The sequence below is a fragment of the Camarhynchus parvulus genome, chromosome 15, assembly GCF_901933205.1.
Source record: "Camarhynchus parvulus chromosome 15, STF_HiC, whole genome shotgun sequence".
In the NCBI taxonomy this organism is placed as follows: domain Eukaryota; kingdom Metazoa; phylum Chordata; class Aves; order Passeriformes; family Thraupidae; genus Camarhynchus; species Camarhynchus parvulus.
In genome coordinates, this window is record NC_044585.1 from 10,043,148 (window position 1) to 10,062,067 (window position 18,920).

At 46.5% G+C, this 18,920-nt stretch overlaps 1 protein-coding gene across 1 annotated transcript; it reads left to right on the forward strand.

Moving 5' to 3' along the window:
- Nucleotides 1–82: 82 nt before the first annotated feature.
- Nucleotides 83–16,298, forward strand: SVOP (SV2 related protein). Its single transcript, XM_030958860.1, has 16 exons — nucleotides 83–908; nucleotides 3,034–3,194; nucleotides 4,383–4,468; nucleotides 5,379–5,477; nucleotides 6,730–6,801; nucleotides 7,162–7,286; nucleotides 9,042–9,105; nucleotides 9,643–9,768; nucleotides 10,767–10,895; nucleotides 11,231–11,304; nucleotides 11,589–11,665; nucleotides 12,836–12,943; nucleotides 14,209–14,320; nucleotides 14,544–14,625; nucleotides 14,853–14,942; nucleotides 15,377–16,298. Exons 1-16 carry the CDS (start codon nucleotides 874–876, stop codon nucleotides 15,563–15,565), a joined length of 1,629 nt encoding a protein of 542 aa, XP_030814720.1. The 5' UTR covers nucleotides 83–873; the 3' UTR covers nucleotides 15,566–16,298.
- The last annotated feature ends 2,622 nt before the right edge of the window (nucleotides 16,299–18,920 follow it).

Genomic DNA, 18,920 nt, shown 5'->3' on the forward strand with positions numbered 1-18,920 from the left:
ATGGCGGCGGGCGGTGCCGGGGGCGGCACCGGGGGCGGGCCCGGAGCGCTGTGGGCGGCCCGGAGCGCTGTGGGCGGCCCGGAGCGGGGCTAACGGGACCGTTCCCGGTGTGACAGCCGGCTGTGGCGGGCAGCCCCGTGGGGCTCAGGCCGGTCCCGGTGTGACGGAGTCGGATCCCCACGCTGCCCGGCCCTCACGGGGTGTCCCGGGGCCGGGGCTGAGCGCTCCGGGAGAACACTGCAGTCCCGCCGCTCCCGTGGCGCTCTGGTTGGCATATTGAGGGCAAACCCTCCTGGACGGGTTGTGCAGCCCTGGCAGCGCTGCCCGGGGGTTCCCGGTGCCGCTGGATGTGACCCCCGGGCACACGGCCCGGGGCGGCCCCGGCAGCGCTGGCAGCGCCCGGGCTCGGGGATTTACCCGGTACAGCCCCGCTGGGGCCATGGGGGAGCCGCGGCTGAGCCGAGCTCAGGCAGACCGAGCTCAGGCAAACGCTGCGGGCCGAGCCGAGCTGTGCTGAGCTGAGCTGAGCTGAGCCAGGCCCAGCCATGGCCAGGACAGGAGCCGAGCCGAGCCGCGCTGAGCTAAACCGAGCCACGCTAAATTAAACCGAGCCGAGCCACGCTGAGCCGTGCCAAATCGAGCCACGCTGAGCTGAGCCGAGCCGAGCCAAACCATGCCGAGCTGAGCTGAGCTGTGCCAAAGCAGCCGAGCCGCGCCGTGCCAGGCTGAGCCCGGCTAAGCCGAGCCCAGCTAAGCCGAGCCCAGGCGCGGCGGTTCCTGCGGAGCTGTCCAGCCCTTGCAGCCCTTCCCCGCGCTCCATCCCGCAGCCCGAGCCCGCCATGCGGGAGCGATGAGCGCAGCCGCCGCCCGGCCATGGAGGAGGATTTGTTCCAGCTGAAGCAGCTGCCGTGAGTAGCTCCGGGGGGGCTCCTGCCCCTGCGGCCGCGGGGATCCCGCCGGGGAGCGGCCGGTTCCGCCGCGGAGCCGCTCACAGCCCGCCGGGCAAGGCCATTTTCCCGCTGGAGCTGCCCGGGTGGAGCATCCCGAGGGATGCAGGAGCTGTTTGTTACATAAATTCACTCGTCTCGTTTGGTTTTTTGGGGTTTTGTTTGTTTGTTTATTTATTGGGGTTTTTTTTTGTTTTTTTTTCTCGGCGTGGTTTTTACCACCATTTTTTTGGGTTGGGATAAAATCGTGGGGATTTCGGGAGAGGAAACGTTGGGATCGCCTTTGCAGGGGGGTTTGGCTGTAAATAACGTTGTGCTTCCTCGCCATCCTCCTCCTCCTCCTCACCAGGGAGGAATCGCAGAGCAGAACCTGCCCTGCCAAGGTGGGGTGGGGGGGGACCCCAAAAACCCCCTTGGGATTGGCAGCGTTTCTGGAAAGCTGCACAAGGAAAATGCTGATTTTTGGGATGTGGTTGCTGGATCTGTGCAAAAAAAAAAAAAAAAAAAAAAAAAAATTTAAAAAAAGGCAAAAACCCAACCCCAAACCTGATAAAATCTTTGGTGCCTTTAACCCCAGGAATTCCTTCCTTCCTTCCCCCTCAATTCATTCCTTTAAAACCAACCTGCTTTTTCCTAATGCTCCGTTCTCAGGTGTTTTGCACCATATTTCCTATTTATAAATCATGGGCTCTGCCAGGCAGGGCAGGAATGTTTCAAGTTGGTGTTAAATATTCATGAGCTCGTGTCAATGACAGAGCACCCTGTCCCAAAACATTCCTGCTAACTTGGACAGGAACTCCAGCTCTTTTCCAGCCCTTGGTTAGGATTCAGCTTGTCAGGGAAAAGAATCTGAGGTTATTATTTTATCTGAGGTTATTATTTTATCTGAGGTTATTATTTTATCAAGCTTTTTTTTTTCCATTTTTAAGACCAAAACCTGGGAATACATTCCAAAGTACCTTCCAGTGCAGCTGTTTTGGTGCTGTGAGATTCTGCAAATAAATGCAGCAGCTCCCTGAGATGTCCCAGATGTGAAAAATTTAGCAAATATGGAACAGAAATTATCCCCGTGGAGTTTTTTTCCTTTGTTTGTATGATTTTATAATCTATCCCTAAATTATACACCTGTATTTTTATTTTCTGTGCTGAGGAATGTGGCAATCCTTGCCTGGATTTGTGATTCTCAGTTTTTGTAGGATCCATCACCTCCAAAGCTGGAATGATCTTTGAGGTCCCTCCCTGTGATTCTGGGATAATTTAATTTATTTCCAAAACTATTTCACTTAAATCCAAGGGGTTTTCACTTTCCAAAGGGAGAAAGTTCTGCTGTGCTGGATAAAGAGAAGGAACTTTGAGGATCTGTTCCCAAATCTTTGGCCACAGAAAATTTCATAAATGGGAAAAGAACCTTCTCTGTGGAAAGGGAGCAAATCCCTCTGACCAAACATCAAAGCTGTGTCAATTTAGCAAATTTTGGTCTTAAAATACAGATATTTCATTAATGACATGATATGAAATAATTCTGTTTAAGATGCAAGCAGAGTCACAGAATCATCATCCTGCTGGAAAAAAAAAATCCATCCATTCAGCTCATCCAATGAATGAGCTCAGTAATTGTATTTCACTAAATAACATTTCAAATTCTGGTGCATTTCTGGAGTTTCTAATCACAAAAACAACTCAGAAAATGGAATTTGGGCTCTTCCTGCCTGGAAATTCAATGACACAGCAATGGCTAATTCCAATTAAATCCAGTTCAGTGACACAGCAATGCTTAATTCCAATTAAACCCAGGCACACCAAACATGGATCTCATTAAATATGCATCATTCCATCATATTTTTATGACCTCTGTGGTTTTATAACTTTGTGGATAGCACAATAACAACCTCTGTGTCCAAACCCAAGGGTGAGATCCCATCCCAGGCTAGGACACCTCAAACCAGACCCAAACCCAAATCCCAGAGTTCCCAGTGGAGAATGGAGACAAGGAATGAGGAGAAACCTTGATGCAAAAAGGGATTTCAATCCTCCCCAGCTGGAAAATCCTCCTGGAAGGATCCATCCCGGTTTTTTGTGCTTTCAGGGTGGTGAAGTTCCGCCGCACGGGGGAGAGCTCGAGGTCAGAGGAGGATGGAATTTCGGGAGAGCACGAGGTGCAGATCGAGGGGGTGAGGACAGAGCTGGAGCCCGTGGAGCTGGAGGATGGAGCTGCGGTGCCCAAGGAATTCGCCAACCCCACGGATGGTGAGCAGGGATCTCGTTTTCCTGCTGAGAAAACCTTGTGGGATCTCTTCATCCCAGTCAGGCAGATACAGGGGGTTTGGAGAAGTTAAGGATGCTCAGATATAAATAATAACTCAAGGAAATTGTGTTAGAGCTGAAAATGGTGGTTTGATCAGCCCATTCCCTGTGGGGTGCTCTCTGTGCTCCTTTTTGTGTCCCCAGTGCTGGATGCTCCTGTCAGGGAGTTGTGGATCCAGCTGCCACACTGGAATTTGAATTCTGAGCTCCCTCTGGAGCTGCTCACACCTGGCTCTCCTTCAAGGCTGAGATGAATCTGCAGAGTTCTTGGCTCCTCTTTTCCTAGAGGACATCAGGAATGTCCATCTCAGCCTCTGCTTCTGCCTGGAGGCATCACTGCTTTAGGAGAGAGGAGAAAATTTTGTGATTGTCTTAGCACAGTGGGAAATTTGGTTTTAATCTTGTTTTTGTGCTTTATCCCTTGGATTTTGTTTTATTTTCTCTTGGTTTGTGTTGTGGGGATCTCACAGCCAAAGCTTTTCCTGAGGATTGTCCTTTCCAAGCTGATGCAAATGTTAGAACTGTGAGACTTCAATTGATTTAAACAACCCAAATATCAAAATGTGCTTTTCTTGGTCATTTCATTTTACATTTGAGCAAAGAAATGTGAGACATCTCAAATTTGAGACATCTTTGAGCACCTTCAGCTGGAACAAACTAAAGAGGTTCATGGCAGTGGGTGGGAAACAACCAGCAGCATTTTGAACAGAACCTGGGTTTAAGATTTGTGTATTTTGGAGAAATTCTTGATTTAAATAATGAGAGGTTGCACTGAAATATTCCCTGCAGCTCCCAGCAGTGCTGTGGGCTGGGGCAGAGCTGTTTGTCCCCACAGAAAGCTGCACTCCAGTGGCTGCAGGAGGAAGAGGCAGAACATGAGCTGGATTTGTGGGTGCCACACTGATTTACCTCCATGTGATTAAAATATTCTAGGAATAATTCCAATTATTTTGGCTTGGAAGAACACAAAGATTTTCCTGAGTAGGAATTGTATAATTGCAACTAAGTAGCTCTGTTATACATTTGAGATCTCAGCAGATTAGCCAATTAATTAGTAATGAAACCAGAAAATTCTCTCTCAAGGGCTGGCTTTTCTCAGGAAGGAATCCACTGGAATTGTTTTCTTTGCAGATACTTTCATGGTGGAGGATGCAGTGGAAGCCATTGGATTTGGGAAGTTCCAGTGGAAGCTCTCTGTCATTACTGGATTGGCATGGGCAAGTAATTGGGATCAGGATCAATTCATGATCATCGCTTAGAGAATCTCAGGGATTTCAAATAATTTTGAAGTAAATGTACAATAAAGCAGGAATTTCACTGGGAATTCTAAACTAACAGCAGCACTCAGCCTTGTTGTGAGGGGTAATGATGGATTTGTCTGTGAAGTTCTTAGAAATCAGGGTTTGGAAAACCCTTTAAATTCTCCACTTCAGTTTGGTTTCAAATTAAAAAGGTTCCAGGCTGCTCCTGCAGTGATTTTGCCACATTCCTCCCATCAGCTGCCACCTCAGTTGTCTGTATCAGTCAGGATTGCTGTAATCTCAGTTTCAGAGGAGCAGCAACCCACAACTTCCACTTTTAACTTTGATATCAACAACAAAAAAGTCTTGGTTTGCATTTTTCTGCTCTATTTGTAGCTCTGTGTTCCACCCCTGTGGTGTATTTCAGGATCCTGATACCTGGAGCTGTATTTACTGGCTTTTGTCCATGTAACAAGCTGGAATCTGCCATGGTTTAGATCCTAAACCAGCTGTGGAATTTGGTTTCCAGGTGATCAATACAAATCCAGGAGTGTTTAAGGGAATAAGTGAAAAGGTATTAAACATTCCTGTTTGAACCCATGTGTGAAGGAGCTGAAAGCTGGAATTTGCCTTATGGAAGTGACTGAACTGTGTCACTGACCAGCCAAACCTCCTCAAAACCTTTGGATTCAGTTCTTTGAATCCTCTCTGCCAGAGTTACTAAAAGTGCTGACAATCAAAAATGAGTTTAAATGTTAAATATTTATCATTTTCTTCAACCACAAGGTGGGAACATCACGGAAATGTCACCAAGGCCTAATATTGACTCCTAAATCCACCTGATTTGCAGGCACTTGTTGATTTTTGCTTTCTCTTCCCCCTGCAGATGGCAGATGCCATGGAAATGATGATTTTAAGTATCCTTGCTCCTCAGCTGCACTGTGAGTGGCGCTTACCCAGCTGGCAGGTTGCATTGCTCACCTCGGTAGGAAAAATACCTGACAGCTCCTGTCTTCCCTGAGCTTTTGCCATCATTGTTATCCAGACATTTTGCGTTGTATCCCCCAAATTTAAATCTCCTCGAGGCCTTTGCAGGTTGCCTTCAGCTTGGAAGTTTCTAGGAGGTTTTAAAAAAAGATTTATAGGAGTTTTTTTAAAGATTGAAGTAACAAAATTCAGTGAGAACTGAGGGCAATTTGCAGGTTTCAGGCTCAAAGTTTCATGTAATTTCCAGGAAAAGTTATGAATTCGCTCAGATTTATCCTAAAATTCAAACCATTTGATTAATTTTTTAAAAAATAATAGATTTTTATTATCTTGCTTGCAAATCTTTCTCTCTCCCCACATCTAAGCTCTCTGACATGCTGAGAGCTCTGAGAGAGAACAAACAGTTGATTTTTGAGGTTGGACTCAATGACATCAGAAATCTTTTCCAGCCTAAGTAATTCTGGGATTATCCAGTGATCTTTGGAAGCAGAGATCCTACAACATCACCTCCAAGGATGGTGCTGTGATGTTGGAATCCTGCAATGCCTTTAGGGATAAGAAAACAAATTTGGGAACCCTTCTCTGAGCACAGGCCACTGCTGAATGCAGGGACTTTATTCCCTGAATTTCTCTTTCCTTTAGTTTTTAATGCCCTTTGTTTGATTGTGTAAAATGGTTCAAATGCTCAGCAGATTGAAATGGTGTCCTTGAATCCCATGAATGTCCCATCCCTGAGTGCAGCTCAGCACAAGAGTGTCACCTCTGAAAAAGCTTCAGGGGTATTTTCTTTCACACTTCAGACTTCTGTAAACTTTTAAGGTGTAATTTTATCTCCATTCAAACCTGGGAGCTGCTGAGGATGGTGGTAGATCTCAACCAACAGCTCCTGAGCTTTTATTCAGGAATATTTTCCCTGTAGCTGGAGAGCTCTGTGTCCTCCAGGGCTGGACTCACAATGGGTCAATACCAGTGTGCCCAGTCCAGGCCAAACTGGGATTGTCTGGGTTGTCACTGATGGGTTTTTTAATGCAAAGCTGACTTGAGGAGGAACCTTGTTGCTTCCCTGCTCCAACCCAGAGAGAACTGGATGATCTTTAAGGCCCTTTCCAACCCATTCTCTGACCTCCTGCACATCTCGCTCTGTTTTGGGCTGAAATGTTCTGGTTTCACTGGAAGTTTGTGTTCTGTCTTTGTCACACTGGGATTTTCACTTGTTAAGGGAAAGCATTTTTTTTCCTGTTGTTCCACAGGTGGTGTTTGTGGGAATGATGTCCAGCTCCACCCTCTGGGGAAACATTTCAGACCAGTATGGGAGGAAAACAGTAAGTCTGCAGCTCCTGCTGGGATCTATCCCAATATTTCTGCAGCATGGACATTTTAGTGCAGCTGGCCCAGAGGAGCTGTGGCTGCCTCATCCCTGCAAGTGTTTGAGGCCAGGTTAGAGCACCCTGGGATAGGGGAAGGTGTTCCTACACCTGGAATGGGATGAGCTTTAAGGTCCCTTCCAATCCCAAACCATTCCAGGATTCCATATTCCCAAATGTTCCACATGTACAAAGCAGCACTAAGCACATCCAGAACTGAGCTCCTATGAAACAGAAGGCATCTGAAGCTCTGTTTTACACTTTAATTTAATTAAATTAATTTGTGTTACAGTGATTTTTAACTCTTGCTGAACACAGGGCCTGAAGATCAGCGTGTTGTGGACACTCTACTATGGGATCCTCAGTGGATTTGCTCCCATTTACAGCTGGATCCTGGTGCTGAGGGGCCTGGTGGGCTTTGGGATTGGAGGAGTGCCTCAGTCGTAAGTAAATACTCACAACTCCAAACTCCCTCATTTCTCTTTCTTTCTTATAAAATTCTCCTGTAGGACTGAAGTCTTGTTTCTGTTCAGCCACCCCAAACCTTGGTCTTGCTGCAAGGCAGGTCATGCCTTGAACAGCAGGATTTAGAGGCAGAGCTGAGCCCTGAGTCTGATTGTAAAACCCCAGATTATTGCTCAGTCAGAGCCTGAGCTTCCCCATCTCACCCTGAGCTGGAATTTCAAACCCACACAGCCCAGACCTGGAGCACTGGGGGTGCTGGGATGGCTCAGAAGGAAAAGGAAGTGTCAGGATATTTCTCTTATCATTGTGTGGTTCCTTTCACTGAAGAGAGGGATCCATAAATTTTCCACCTGCAATAAATAACCCTGCTCTAGGCTTTTAATTATAAATGTAAAGGGAAGGGCACAGCCATTCTCTCTCTCTGCAGTCTTTTATCCGTACCAATAATTGATTTTTTTGCCTTCTGGAGGTGCTATTTTGGAGCAGGAGAGCCTGGCTTGCATTGATGGCTCACAGATTCCTTCCCAGTGGCTTTTCCATGGCCAATCCCAGATAAAAACCCAGAGCTGCAGGTGCAGCCCAGCCAGGGCCGCTGGACTGGGCTCACTGAGGTTCTGTGGCTTCATGAGAGAAAAACCAGAGCCAGTTACAAATCTCCAGGTGGATCCCATCCTCCCTGAGTCTGTTTCCTGTTCTGACTGTAACAGGGGTTTATTTGACAGAGGGGTAAACATGGATGAAGCAGGAGAAGTAGCTCCTTTCTAATATCCTCAAGCTGTGTGATTTTGGAGGTGAGTGCCTGGATCTCCATGGACTGAGAGTCATTTCCTCCTCTGGATTGGCTCCAACAATTCCATGTCCTTCTTTTGCTGGGGTCATTCACCAGCTCCTGTTTTCTCTGCACTGCAGAGGGACCTGAGCTACACTTTAAGATGTGATTTGAGTTCTCTAAATCTCTGCTTGGATGAAATATTGTGTGAAACTTTCTGCTTTCCACAAACTGGGCAGCTCCTCAGAGATCAATCCACTCTTTAAGTTAGTAGGAATTTTGTCCTAAACCTCAAAGGAAGCAGGAACAGACTGAATCAGTGGAATGCAAACAGAACAAAGCCAAACCTTTCCAGTTTGAAAGAGATGACAGAGCCTGGAGTGGCTGCTGCCTGAATTCCTCCTCAGGAATTCCTCCTGGAGAAGCTTTGCCATCACTCCTTGGCACAGGCATGAAACAAAGCCTCAGTGGTTGCTCATTGAATCCCACAATAAAAGAATGCAAATTATTTTATATCAGTGACATGAAAGTATTCCCCTCTTGGAGAATTGAACCCTGGCACAGGGGATGGATGGGAATTCTCTGAGCCAGTTGTAAAGCCCTGAAGAAATTCTTTATCCAGCAAGAGTTTGTGTTGAATTCTGATGGAGCACACTGAAAATACCAGATAAAATGGTGTTTCCAATTGGCTGTGAAAATATGAGCATCAAGATCTGCATTTAACTGATGACCATGGGGTCACAAAATCACACAAAAAGAGCAAACTGTCCTCTCTTGTAATGTTGAAAGGTTTGTTCTGGGGTGGAAGATGCCCCAGTGTCACAGCCTGGCTGGCTCTGGGGATAGGGAGAACTTTGAGTTGCTGCTCTGAGTTTGGCAGTTTTATTAAAAGGCAAAAAGGATGTTTGAACCTGTGGCATTTCCCTCTCTGTGCTGACATTTTCCTCTCTGTTCCCTCTTTTAGGGTAACTTTATATGCTGAGTTCCTTCCAATGAAAGCCAGAGCAAAATGCATTTTATTAATAGAGGTGAGTGGGTGCATTCTGATCCTCGAGGGACAAATCCTCTGGGGGTCACATCCCTTCCATCCTCCTGCCTGGAAATCCCCTCAGAGCTGCAGCCAGGCCTGGCCTGTCCATCTTGATGGAGCTCCTGAGCTCTGGAACCAGCCCAGCTCCAAAAGCAGCAAAAACTTTTCCTGTCACACTCCACTCTTGGTGTTGAATTTTCCTTTTTCCAAATTATTTTGCACCCAGGGCTGCAGAACGAGTACAAGAGGGGCATTGGGTGTGCATGATTTTGTGGTGAAATGCATCTCAGTGATGGATTTGGAGAGCTGACAGCTCCACAAATTCAGTGCTAAATTCAGCTCCACATCTTCATCCAAACCTGTCAAAGTCACTCAGGGCAAAATTTTGGCCTTGGAATATTTTAAGGCAGAATTCACACGCCTGGAATTTCTCTCTCCAGCCATTCCTGGTGAGCACAGCCTGGAATGTTCCAAAGAAAAAGCCTTGGGAGCACTCCATTCCTCATTTTTTTTCTGTTGGTTTTCCCTCTTGCAGGTGTTCTGGGCCCTTGGGACAGTGTTTGAAGTGCTCCTGGCAGTGGTGGTGATGCCCACGCTCGGCTGGCGCTGGCTCCTCATCCTCTCTGCCCTCCCACTCCTGCTCTTTGCTGGCCTGTGTTTTGTAGGTATTCCTCATGGGTTCATGGAATTCCTGCAATTCCCATTCCTTTACCCAATTCTGTGACCCAGCTGAAGGAAATCAGGGCTGTTTTGAGCTCTCTGGTGGTGTCTTCTGTGAAATAACTGAAATAATGACCAAAAAATGCAATTTCAACAGGGTGCTGGGAAAAACATTCCAGGGAGAGTTGTGTTGATGTGACTGTAATTTCTGCAGGGCTGGAATTTGGTGAAATCAGACCTGGAACCCTCTCCAATTTAATTATTTTGTTTCAACTAAGCTTAGTGGAATTAACATTTTATCAAAAGCTGTTGCTATTTCCCTAAATTCTCTTTAGATTTTGTCACTTCTAGAATCAATTTCCACTTAAGAATCCTCCCAAATCAGGGATAGGATCTGCAGAGTGCAGGCCAGATTCTAAAATTAGTTAAACCTGAGCTTTAGTGATATATTTTATTATTTATTAGGTGATATCTTTGCCAATCACTCAGTCTCCTCATAGATAAATATCCTTGTCACGTGGTTTAGCAGCCTTTTTTATTCCTTAGTTTTTCAGGAATACCTGCAGTTATCCAGGTGATCACAAGCTTGTTCTAAATTAAAAGGAGCCCAAATCCATAAATTTTATTCCATTTTATTCCAAAAATTCCATAAATTTTGGAATGCCAGGAGCATCTTGTTATCTGCCCTGGGTGCTTTGCCATTCCTATAAAGAAAGAATAATGTAAAAAACCTGGAAAAATTCCCAACATCAGGGATAAACCCAAGGGAATGATAGGGAAAGGGTTCTGAGTGATGGGGAAAGTGGGGGGTTGCAGTTTTTAAAGCCTGATGAGATGATTCTTGAAATTCTTCATTGGAATTCTTCCAGCTTAGTTCTGTAATCCTTTGTTATGTGAGAATCTGCTGGAGGCACTGAGATTCCCCCAAGGAAAATCCCAGATTTGTTTATTGCTGGTTGTGACACCCTCCTGTATGTGTGACCTGCTCTGCTCCCTTAGTGGCTGCCAGAAAGTGCCAGGTATGATGTGTTATCTGGGAATCAGGAGAAGGCTCTGGCCACTTTGAAGAGGATTGCCACAGAAAATGGAGCTCCAATGCCCTTGGGAAAACTGGTGGTTTCCAGGCAGGTATGTACAGGTCTCAGAACAGTGAAACTGAGGGGGTTTGTGAGCAAATCATCAATGTGCTGTTCAATTGTAATGTCTCAGCTAGGCAGAAAAAATGAGGTTTGATCATTTAGGCCTTTTTTCCACTGAGGAAGAGTTAATTTCTCATTTGGAAGTGAAAAGCAGCTTTAAAATGGGCATTTAATGTTCTTTAACCTCACTGTTATTAAAGAAAACCAAACCTTGAGGTTGTTGAAGAGCTCAGGTCAGAATTCCTGGATCTGAATGCATGAGACAGGATGAAATCTGACACTTCAGCTGTCCCTCATCACCCAACTTCTGCTTGTTCCCAACAGGAGGACCGGGGCAAAATGAGGGATCTTTTCACCCCCCACTTCCGCTGGACCACGTTGTTGCTCTGGTTTATTTGGTAAGAAAAAACCCAAAGGTTCAGTGCCAGCACAGCTCCAAATGGGTTTTACTGAAGGGATTTTACTCAATACAGCTACTTCCTCCTCATAAAAATACTAACCAAACAAAAAATCCCCCCAACCTGTATTGATTTGTAGTTTATTCAACCACCCAAGCATTCCAAATCAAATTTCCCTTTAATTTTCTGAATGCTGAAATAGCATTGAGGCAGGACTTTTGATTGGTGGTGTTTCTTTTAAGTTGGAGCAGCTGAAACTTCCTCTCTCATTTGCTTCCTTGCAGGTTTTCCAATGCTTTTTCATATTATGGGTTAGTTTTATTAACTACAGAGCTCTTCCAAGCAGGAGATGTTTGCAGCAGTGAGTATTGCTCCATCTTTTCTTTTTAAATATGTCCTGTTAAAACTGCTGGAATATCTTTGATTAGATCACCTTCTGCTGGTGGTTTGGAAAAGGAACGTGGCTGGGTTTTAAGTTTATTTTATTTTAAATATTTCCTCATCTCTGCCAAGTGCAGAGAGGTCCTAAAGTGGTTTTGAGCCCAAAATGCCAAACAGCAAGACAACCTTCAAGGCAGACCTATTATCTGTTCCTCTTGATAATAAAAAAGTGATTAAATAAATAGAAGTTTGCAGGTTTGACAGGTCTAATTAGTTCTGAGAGAGAGAAACTGCTGCAGTGGAGCTCCTGGGTTCTCAAGATGGGAAAACCTGCTGAGAAAAAAGATAATGGTGGGAAATCAGCATCCTTTGTGTTGCAGAATTTTTTGTGGGGGGAAAAAGAAGGTGCTTTGACTGAGTTAAGAAGAGGCTTGAACAGTTTGATTCCCCAGGGGAGGAATGATTGCTTTCAGAACATTTGTAATTAGGAAAACTGCCTGGAAGTTGGGAAATGATAAAAGGTGGATGAGGAGTGTTGGAGCAGCCCCAGATTCTAGGGCTGAACAGTAGTGATGAGCTCTGAGAGCTCTGACTCAGGTTTGCCTCCCCTGAGGAGAATGCAGCCCTTAAAAACCCTTGTTTTTATAAGGACATGGGGTTTTTCAGTATTCTCAGAGTGTAGGAAGTGTTGGGATCCCAATTTGTGGTGGGAGAAACTGAATTATTGGAGTTAATTCTGTCCTGAGCCCTGGACTGGAAAATAATTCTGGCTGTACAGCTGATAAGGAGGTGGAATTTTCACTGAGCTGAGACATCCTGTCACAGAAAATATTATAAATGTTCAGTGTTTTCAGGCAAAATCACCAAGCATTGCTCTTCAATGCCCCTCTGACTCTTGAATTCCATCCCAGCAGCACTGCAGGCACTCAGAAGAGGAATAACAATAAAATCCAAGGGGCAGAATCACTTGAATTTCTGTCCCTAAACAACTTCCCAGAAGTATTTTAAAGGATGGTGGGTGCAGAATCCAGTCCTTCCAGCCCATCCCTTCCTAAATACCAGCAGTAAAAATGAGAGACGCAGCAGGAATGGTAAACAGGGAAGAGTTTGCTTAAAATATATTGAATATTTGTCCTTTTTTTCCCTGCAGTATCCAGCAGAAGGCAGGAAGTAAAAGCCAAGTGCAGCCTGACCTGTGAGTACCTGACAGAGGAAGATTACACTGACCTGCTCTGGACAACCTTGTCAGAATTCCCTGGTAAGGAGCAATGGGAAGCTCCAGGTTTTCCTTGGAATGGCTCAGGGTGTGGCAATGGGCAGCAGTGGGACTGGGATTTCTGGCCTGATGCTTTCCACAGCACTCAGAGCTCCTTGCTGTAGCTGTGGATTCTCCCTGCCCTGGGATCACTCCAGAAAAAATCAGTCATTTCTCTGGAATGGCCCCTCTGTGTGTTCCAACCCAGCAACACTTCAGGAGGAGAAAAACCTCAATCCAAGGGGCAGAAATACTGGAATTTCTATCCATAGGTGACTTTCCAGAAGTATTTTCAAAGGATAATGAGTACAGTGAACCCATGGAGAACTTGCTCCCTAAATCCCTGTGTCCAGCCCCAGTCCTGATCCTGGTCCTGATTTTCAGGCAGTTCCAGCAAATTTCAATGGACAGTCTGGCACAGGATAAGCACAATAGTGTGAAACAGCCATTGGTCCTTATCTCCCAGTGTTAATGTGATTGAAACAACACCAGAGACAGGGATCAGGATGTTTTCACTCTCCTGGATCATCATTTCAGGGCTAAAAGCTCAAGGAGAAGCCATTTAATGAATGATAATTTGCAAGTATGACTGAGAAATATGCACAGTCATTGCTAAGAGGAGTGTGCTGCCAAACAGGAATTTTGGGAAAGATACCCAGGAAAAAAGAGTGGGTGCCTGGAGTGGTGCTGTGGCTGCAAGGTCTGGTTTGATCTTCACACATACTGAGGTGGGAGTGAGAAATATTGACAGGGTACCTCTGGATGTGACACTGATGCTGGAATAATCCCCACTCCTGCTGTGCATCAGCTTTCAAAAGGATCTGGGAAAATTGCATGGGAGGGAAGACTTAATAGTGAGATTTACTGAGCTTGATCTATTTCCTACAGATCAATAATTTGGTGAAACATCTAAATAAGAACAGAAAGAAAATACCACATTCTAAAGAGCCTTTAAATCCAGCAGGAACAATGGCCAGAAGTTGAGCTGAAGTTCTTTTCTTCCAGTGAGCCATGAGCAGGTGTTTTAGGCATTCCCATCAGTAATCCCTGGATGGGAGTGGGAATTTGTGGATTTGTGGAGCAACTGGGACACAGAATTCCTGTTTTCACATGGCACCAGCAGCAATCCATTCCAAAGCCCTGCCTGGGGCCAGCAAAGGACTGGAAAGAGAAGCCAAAATTTCCAATCTAAACCCCCCAGGCTGTGTTAAATCTGCTGCAACCTCTCTTTGCTTGATTCCCAAGGGTCTCCTGGTCTCTTCCCACAGGTGTGTTGGTGACCTTGTGGATCATCGACCGCATCGGCCGCAAGAAAACCATGGCCCTGTCCTTCCTTGTCTTCTCCTTCTGCAGCCTCCTGCTCTTTCTCTGTGTTGGAAGGTGAGTCCAGCACAGGGAACAAGTGGAGTAAAGGATTTCTCCATGTCCTCTCTTGGTTGTGGTGGGAGAAGTGGGAGTGATGGTTTCAAAAGGCGTGGGATGGTCGTGGCTCAGCTGGAGAAGGATTTAAGGCTGGGGTTGGGTTTTCTCACCAGAGTTTGGGAGGGAGCTGAAAGTGAAATCCAACTGAACCCAAACTCTGCTCTCCTCTTTCTCCTCACAGAAATGTTCTTACTGTGCTGCTCTTCATTGCAAGAGCTTTTATTTCAGGAGGATTTCAGGCTGCCTATGTTTACACTCCTGAGGTAAGGGGTTGTTGTGGTGATGGGAATATTCAAGGGGAGTGAGAACAGGGTGGGAAAGTCATTTGGATGACCTGTTCCCAATGGACCTCACCCCAGACTGGAGCTGTAGATCCCATTGTCATTGTCTGACAGAATGTCCTGTGGCACCATTTATTAATTCCCATTGATTTAGGAGTGGAAGGAGGAAAACATCCCACTGGGATTGATGAGATTATTTTTTTCCACAGGTTTATCCCACAGCCACACGTGCTTTGGGCCTGGGAACGTGCAGTGGAATGGCCAGAGTGGGAGCCCTCATAACCCCGTTCATTGCACAGGTAAATTCCTTCTCCTCTGAGACTGGACACACAGGAAGCTTGGATTGATGATCCTGGAGGTTTTTTCCAGCTTTAGCAATTCCCTGATTCTATGAAGGTGATGTAGAACCTGCTTTTCTTCCACTATCCCAGGTTGCTCCAAGCTCTGTCCTTGGACATTTCCAGGGATGGAGCAGCCACAGCTTCTCTGGACAACCTGTGCCAGGACCTCCCACCCTCACAGGGAAGAATTCCTTCTAAAATCCAGTCTAATCCTGCCCTCTGAGAGTTTAAAACCACTGTCCATTTTCCTGGCACGATCTATAAAATCTCCCTCCTTTCCAGAAACTTCAAATTAAACTTTATAGCCAATACTACGATTAAAATTCCTGTTGCTCCACCAATGTATTTCCATGCTGAGGTGCTGTTTTGCATTCCCTGCCTTTCTCCTGCAGGTGATGTTGGAATCTTCAGTCTATCTGACTCTGCTGGTTTACAGTGGCTGCTGCCTGCTGGCTGCCCTGGCCTCCTGCTTCCTGCCCATCGAGACCAAGGGCCGTGGCCTGCAGGAGTCCAGCCACAAGGAATGGGGCCAGGAGATGGTGGGCAGAGGATCTCATTCCCCAGGGGAATCACAGGAATGATGGGACATGGAAACCTGCTGGAAGAATGAAGGATAGGAGCAAGATGTCTCACAAAACCTCCTAAGCCTGAAGCATGGAAAGCTGACCACCATCACTGCCATCCTCACGTGTCAAACTGCAGGAGTTTGGGGTTGAACCTCAGCAAATTGTGTTTTCTGCTGCTCTTTGCTCACACTCATAAAAACTTTTTTGGATGGAGAGGCTTTTGATCCAGATATCCTTGGAAGTTTAGCAGGAGGGGTTTCTCTACAGTCTGTCGTGCTTGCATGGTCAGCTCTTCAGCTTAAAACGTCCTGTGCCAAGCAAATCCAAGTGACTGCAGCCCAGCATAAGCTGTCATTAAAACACTGAGCTCTTGATGCCTAAAACCAAGAGGTTCATCTTCAGTGTGGCCCTGGCCTGGCACAGGGTGGATTCCATCCCTACCACTATGGATTAAATGCCTGCCTTGCACTTTTAGCCATCAAAACCATCACCAAAATGTGATTCTGTCAAACCAACCCAGGCTTTCCAGTTGGGTTTTGTTTCTGGAGAGTGGATTGCTTGGAATTTGATTCCTGACTGTTTCTCCCATGCCAGGTGGGTAGTTGGAGCAGGGAGGGTGGTGTTGCTGCAGAGCTGGGACCTTGTAGCAGAAATGTAAATCACAGAATCATTAAGGTTGGAAAAGACCTCCAAGCTCATCGAGTCCAATGCATAAATCCTCATGTTTTGGAGCAGAATTGGACTTCTCTGGCATTGCCAGGGACCTTGAGCTCTCTGTCTCTTGCTTGGAGTGAGGAGGTTCTCACTCCTGGGGTTCTCTGTGTGGATCCAGGTGTGTTCCTGCTCCTTTTCCTGGGCACATCCCCATGGTGTTGGGATGGAGCCACTCCCTGGCAGCTGGGCAGGACCTTTCCTGCTGATTGTACCTGCACTGGTGACAGAGGAATGTGGCTGGAATAAATGAACAAAACCATGAGAAGAGCCCAGCCCATCTGCAGCACCCTTGGATGAGGAACATCCCTCCTTCAGGTGTGGCTTCTCAAGGGATGATCCTGCTCTTGTCAGGGAATGTAACAGAGCTCAGGTGAGGACAAGGTGAGGACAAGCTCCTCTGGTTTGTCACAAGTCAGTCCGTGACACGAGTCAGGTGACAGAGTCTGTGTGAATGTGTAGAGATCTGAGATGTGCCTCAGTGGATGTTCAGGATTCCAGACCTTGGGACACACAACCAAACGTGGGTGAGATGGACTTGGTGAGGCTGTGGGAGCAGTGGGGGTTTGTGGTCTGTCTGACAAGTGACTCAACCTGAACACAGGTGAATGTGCAACACGTTTTTACACTTGAACATTTTAAGTATCTTGGGAAGCAGGTCCCATTCCTGGGGTCAGGAATAGGTCTCCAAGTCCATGTTTGGTGCAGTACAAGTGAGCACTGTGGGGCACAGCTGTCACTGAGGGTCACAGCTCTGAGGTCACTCAATGCTCCACCACGTGCCAGGCTGCTCATTTGGAGGCTGAGGGGAAAACAGAAGTGGAAAATTCCTTAAAGAAAACCAGGGAACTCAGGCTGATGGAAGAGGCCAAAGAGGTTGAAATTGTGGGGGGGGGGGATTTCTGCTGAGAAGTGAGTTTGCCAAGGCACCAAGTGTCCATCCAGTCCCAGTGGAGGATGGTGACTCAGTGAAGGATTCCAGGAATGGTTGATGGAAACAGACAAACTTAGCTTTTCCCAGCGAGATGAAAATGAATTCAGCTCCCAAGGGATCCCTGGGATCCCTGGGCTCAGCTGTGGGTGGTGGCACAGAACCTCTGTCCCTTCCAGCTGGGTTGGTTCCCTTTGTGTCCCCTGTCCCTGTGTCCTCACACTCCACCAAAATCAAGCTCCAGTTGATCCCAGTAAACAGACAGGGCTCTCATGGCACTGACACCAGCCACAGCTCATCTGTTCCCCTCCTTCTGCCAGGCTGGAGTTGGGTCATTCTCCCTGTGTGCCTGGAGCAGAGCCAGAGGGATTTGTTCCATGGAAGACCAGAATTCCAGAGTGGTTTGGGTTGGGAGGCACCTTAAAGCTCCTCCAGGCAGGGACGCTTTCCACTAGACCAGGTTGCTCCAATCCCCATCCACACCTGACCTTGAACACTCCCAGGGATGGGGAACCTCTGCCTTCACTTGGAGTGGCCTCTGATGTGCTGGATATGGGACACAGCAGTGAGGAAGCAGATCCTGGATGGGTTTAATAAGATATTACCCCACATGTGTGGCCAGAGAGCTGGAAAAGCTGCTGGAGCTGGGACCTGCTGGAGCTGGGTTCACCCCTCAGTGACAGCTCTGACATTCCATCCTCATCCTGCTGCTGCTGGAGGCCCTCGAGGCCATTCCAGTCCCCCAGGTGTTTCCATGCTTCCTTCCTTGGGCTTGCCATGAGCTGTGTTTGCATCCCAAAACTCTGGAACTGAGCCTGGGTAGAGGTGACAGAGAATCCAAAGTGCAGAACAGGCCTGGCCTGAAGGAATTCCCCCCACCCTGGGCCAGTTTGTTAATCAATGCCTTGAGTTAAAATCCTGCTGTCCTGGGGTAATGTTCACATCTCACTCCATTTTTTTCAGGTGAATATTCAGCAGTTTTAAAGAATTGCATTCAACAGCCTTTAGAGAGTTTTAGGTGAAGTTTCTCTGTTCATGCACCCCTGGATCCTACAGATAAACCACTTCCCAGGTAAAGATTTATAGGGAATGCAACATTTTCCATGCTGTTGAACAGATCAGTTTTAACCTGTGACATTTATAGTGTTAACCAAAAAATGGAAGGCGTTTTTGCTTTTCACTTTTTATGAATTCTGCACTAAAAAAAAAAATCTATTTAAGGATAGAAATACCAAGATTGGTGTTGCTGGATCTTTGATTTTGTTAAAGCTTGATCCAAAGCTCACTGAAATCTGGGGAAATCTCCTGTGGATATCCCTGGGCTTTGGATGAGCTGAATGAAAGGGAGAGGCAGGAGCCCACCACAGCTGATCCCACCTGGCTGAATTCAGCAGGAGCCCATTGGGCACTGCAGAAACAGAGCTGGAATTGAGGATTTGCATGAATTTGCATATAATTAATAAGAGAAGGCCATTTTAGCTTGTTCACTGAGAACACTGGGGTTGACATCCACCAGTTCTAAACCACCACCTCTAGATTTTATCAGTAGGGCAGCACCATTTAGGTACAAAATAAACTTCCAAAGAATCCTTTTCCACACTGGGTATTTCTCACTGGTAAAGGAATTACTGCAACTGCTTTGTTTCAAACAGGAAAGTGAGATCCTTTGGAATTCAAACAGAATTGTGGGATTTGGTTTTGCCAAGCTGGTGTGGGAATGTAATTCCC

What these genes read in the sequence shown, in the direction of transcription:
- SVOP (XM_030958860.1), top strand. Translation starts at nt 874, where the DNA reads ATGGAGGAGGATTTGTTCCAGCTGAAGCAGCTGCC. An exon ending in ATTCGCCAACCCCACGGATG is followed by an intron (nt 3,195 to 4,382) that starts GTGAGCAGGGAT and finishes TTTTCTTTGCAG; the next exon opens with ATACTTTCATGGTGGAGGAT. An exon ending in TAACCCCGTTCATTGCACAG is followed by an intron (nt 14,943 to 15,376) that starts GTAAATTCCTTC and finishes TTTCTCCTGCAG; the next exon opens with GTGATGTTGGAATCTTCAGT.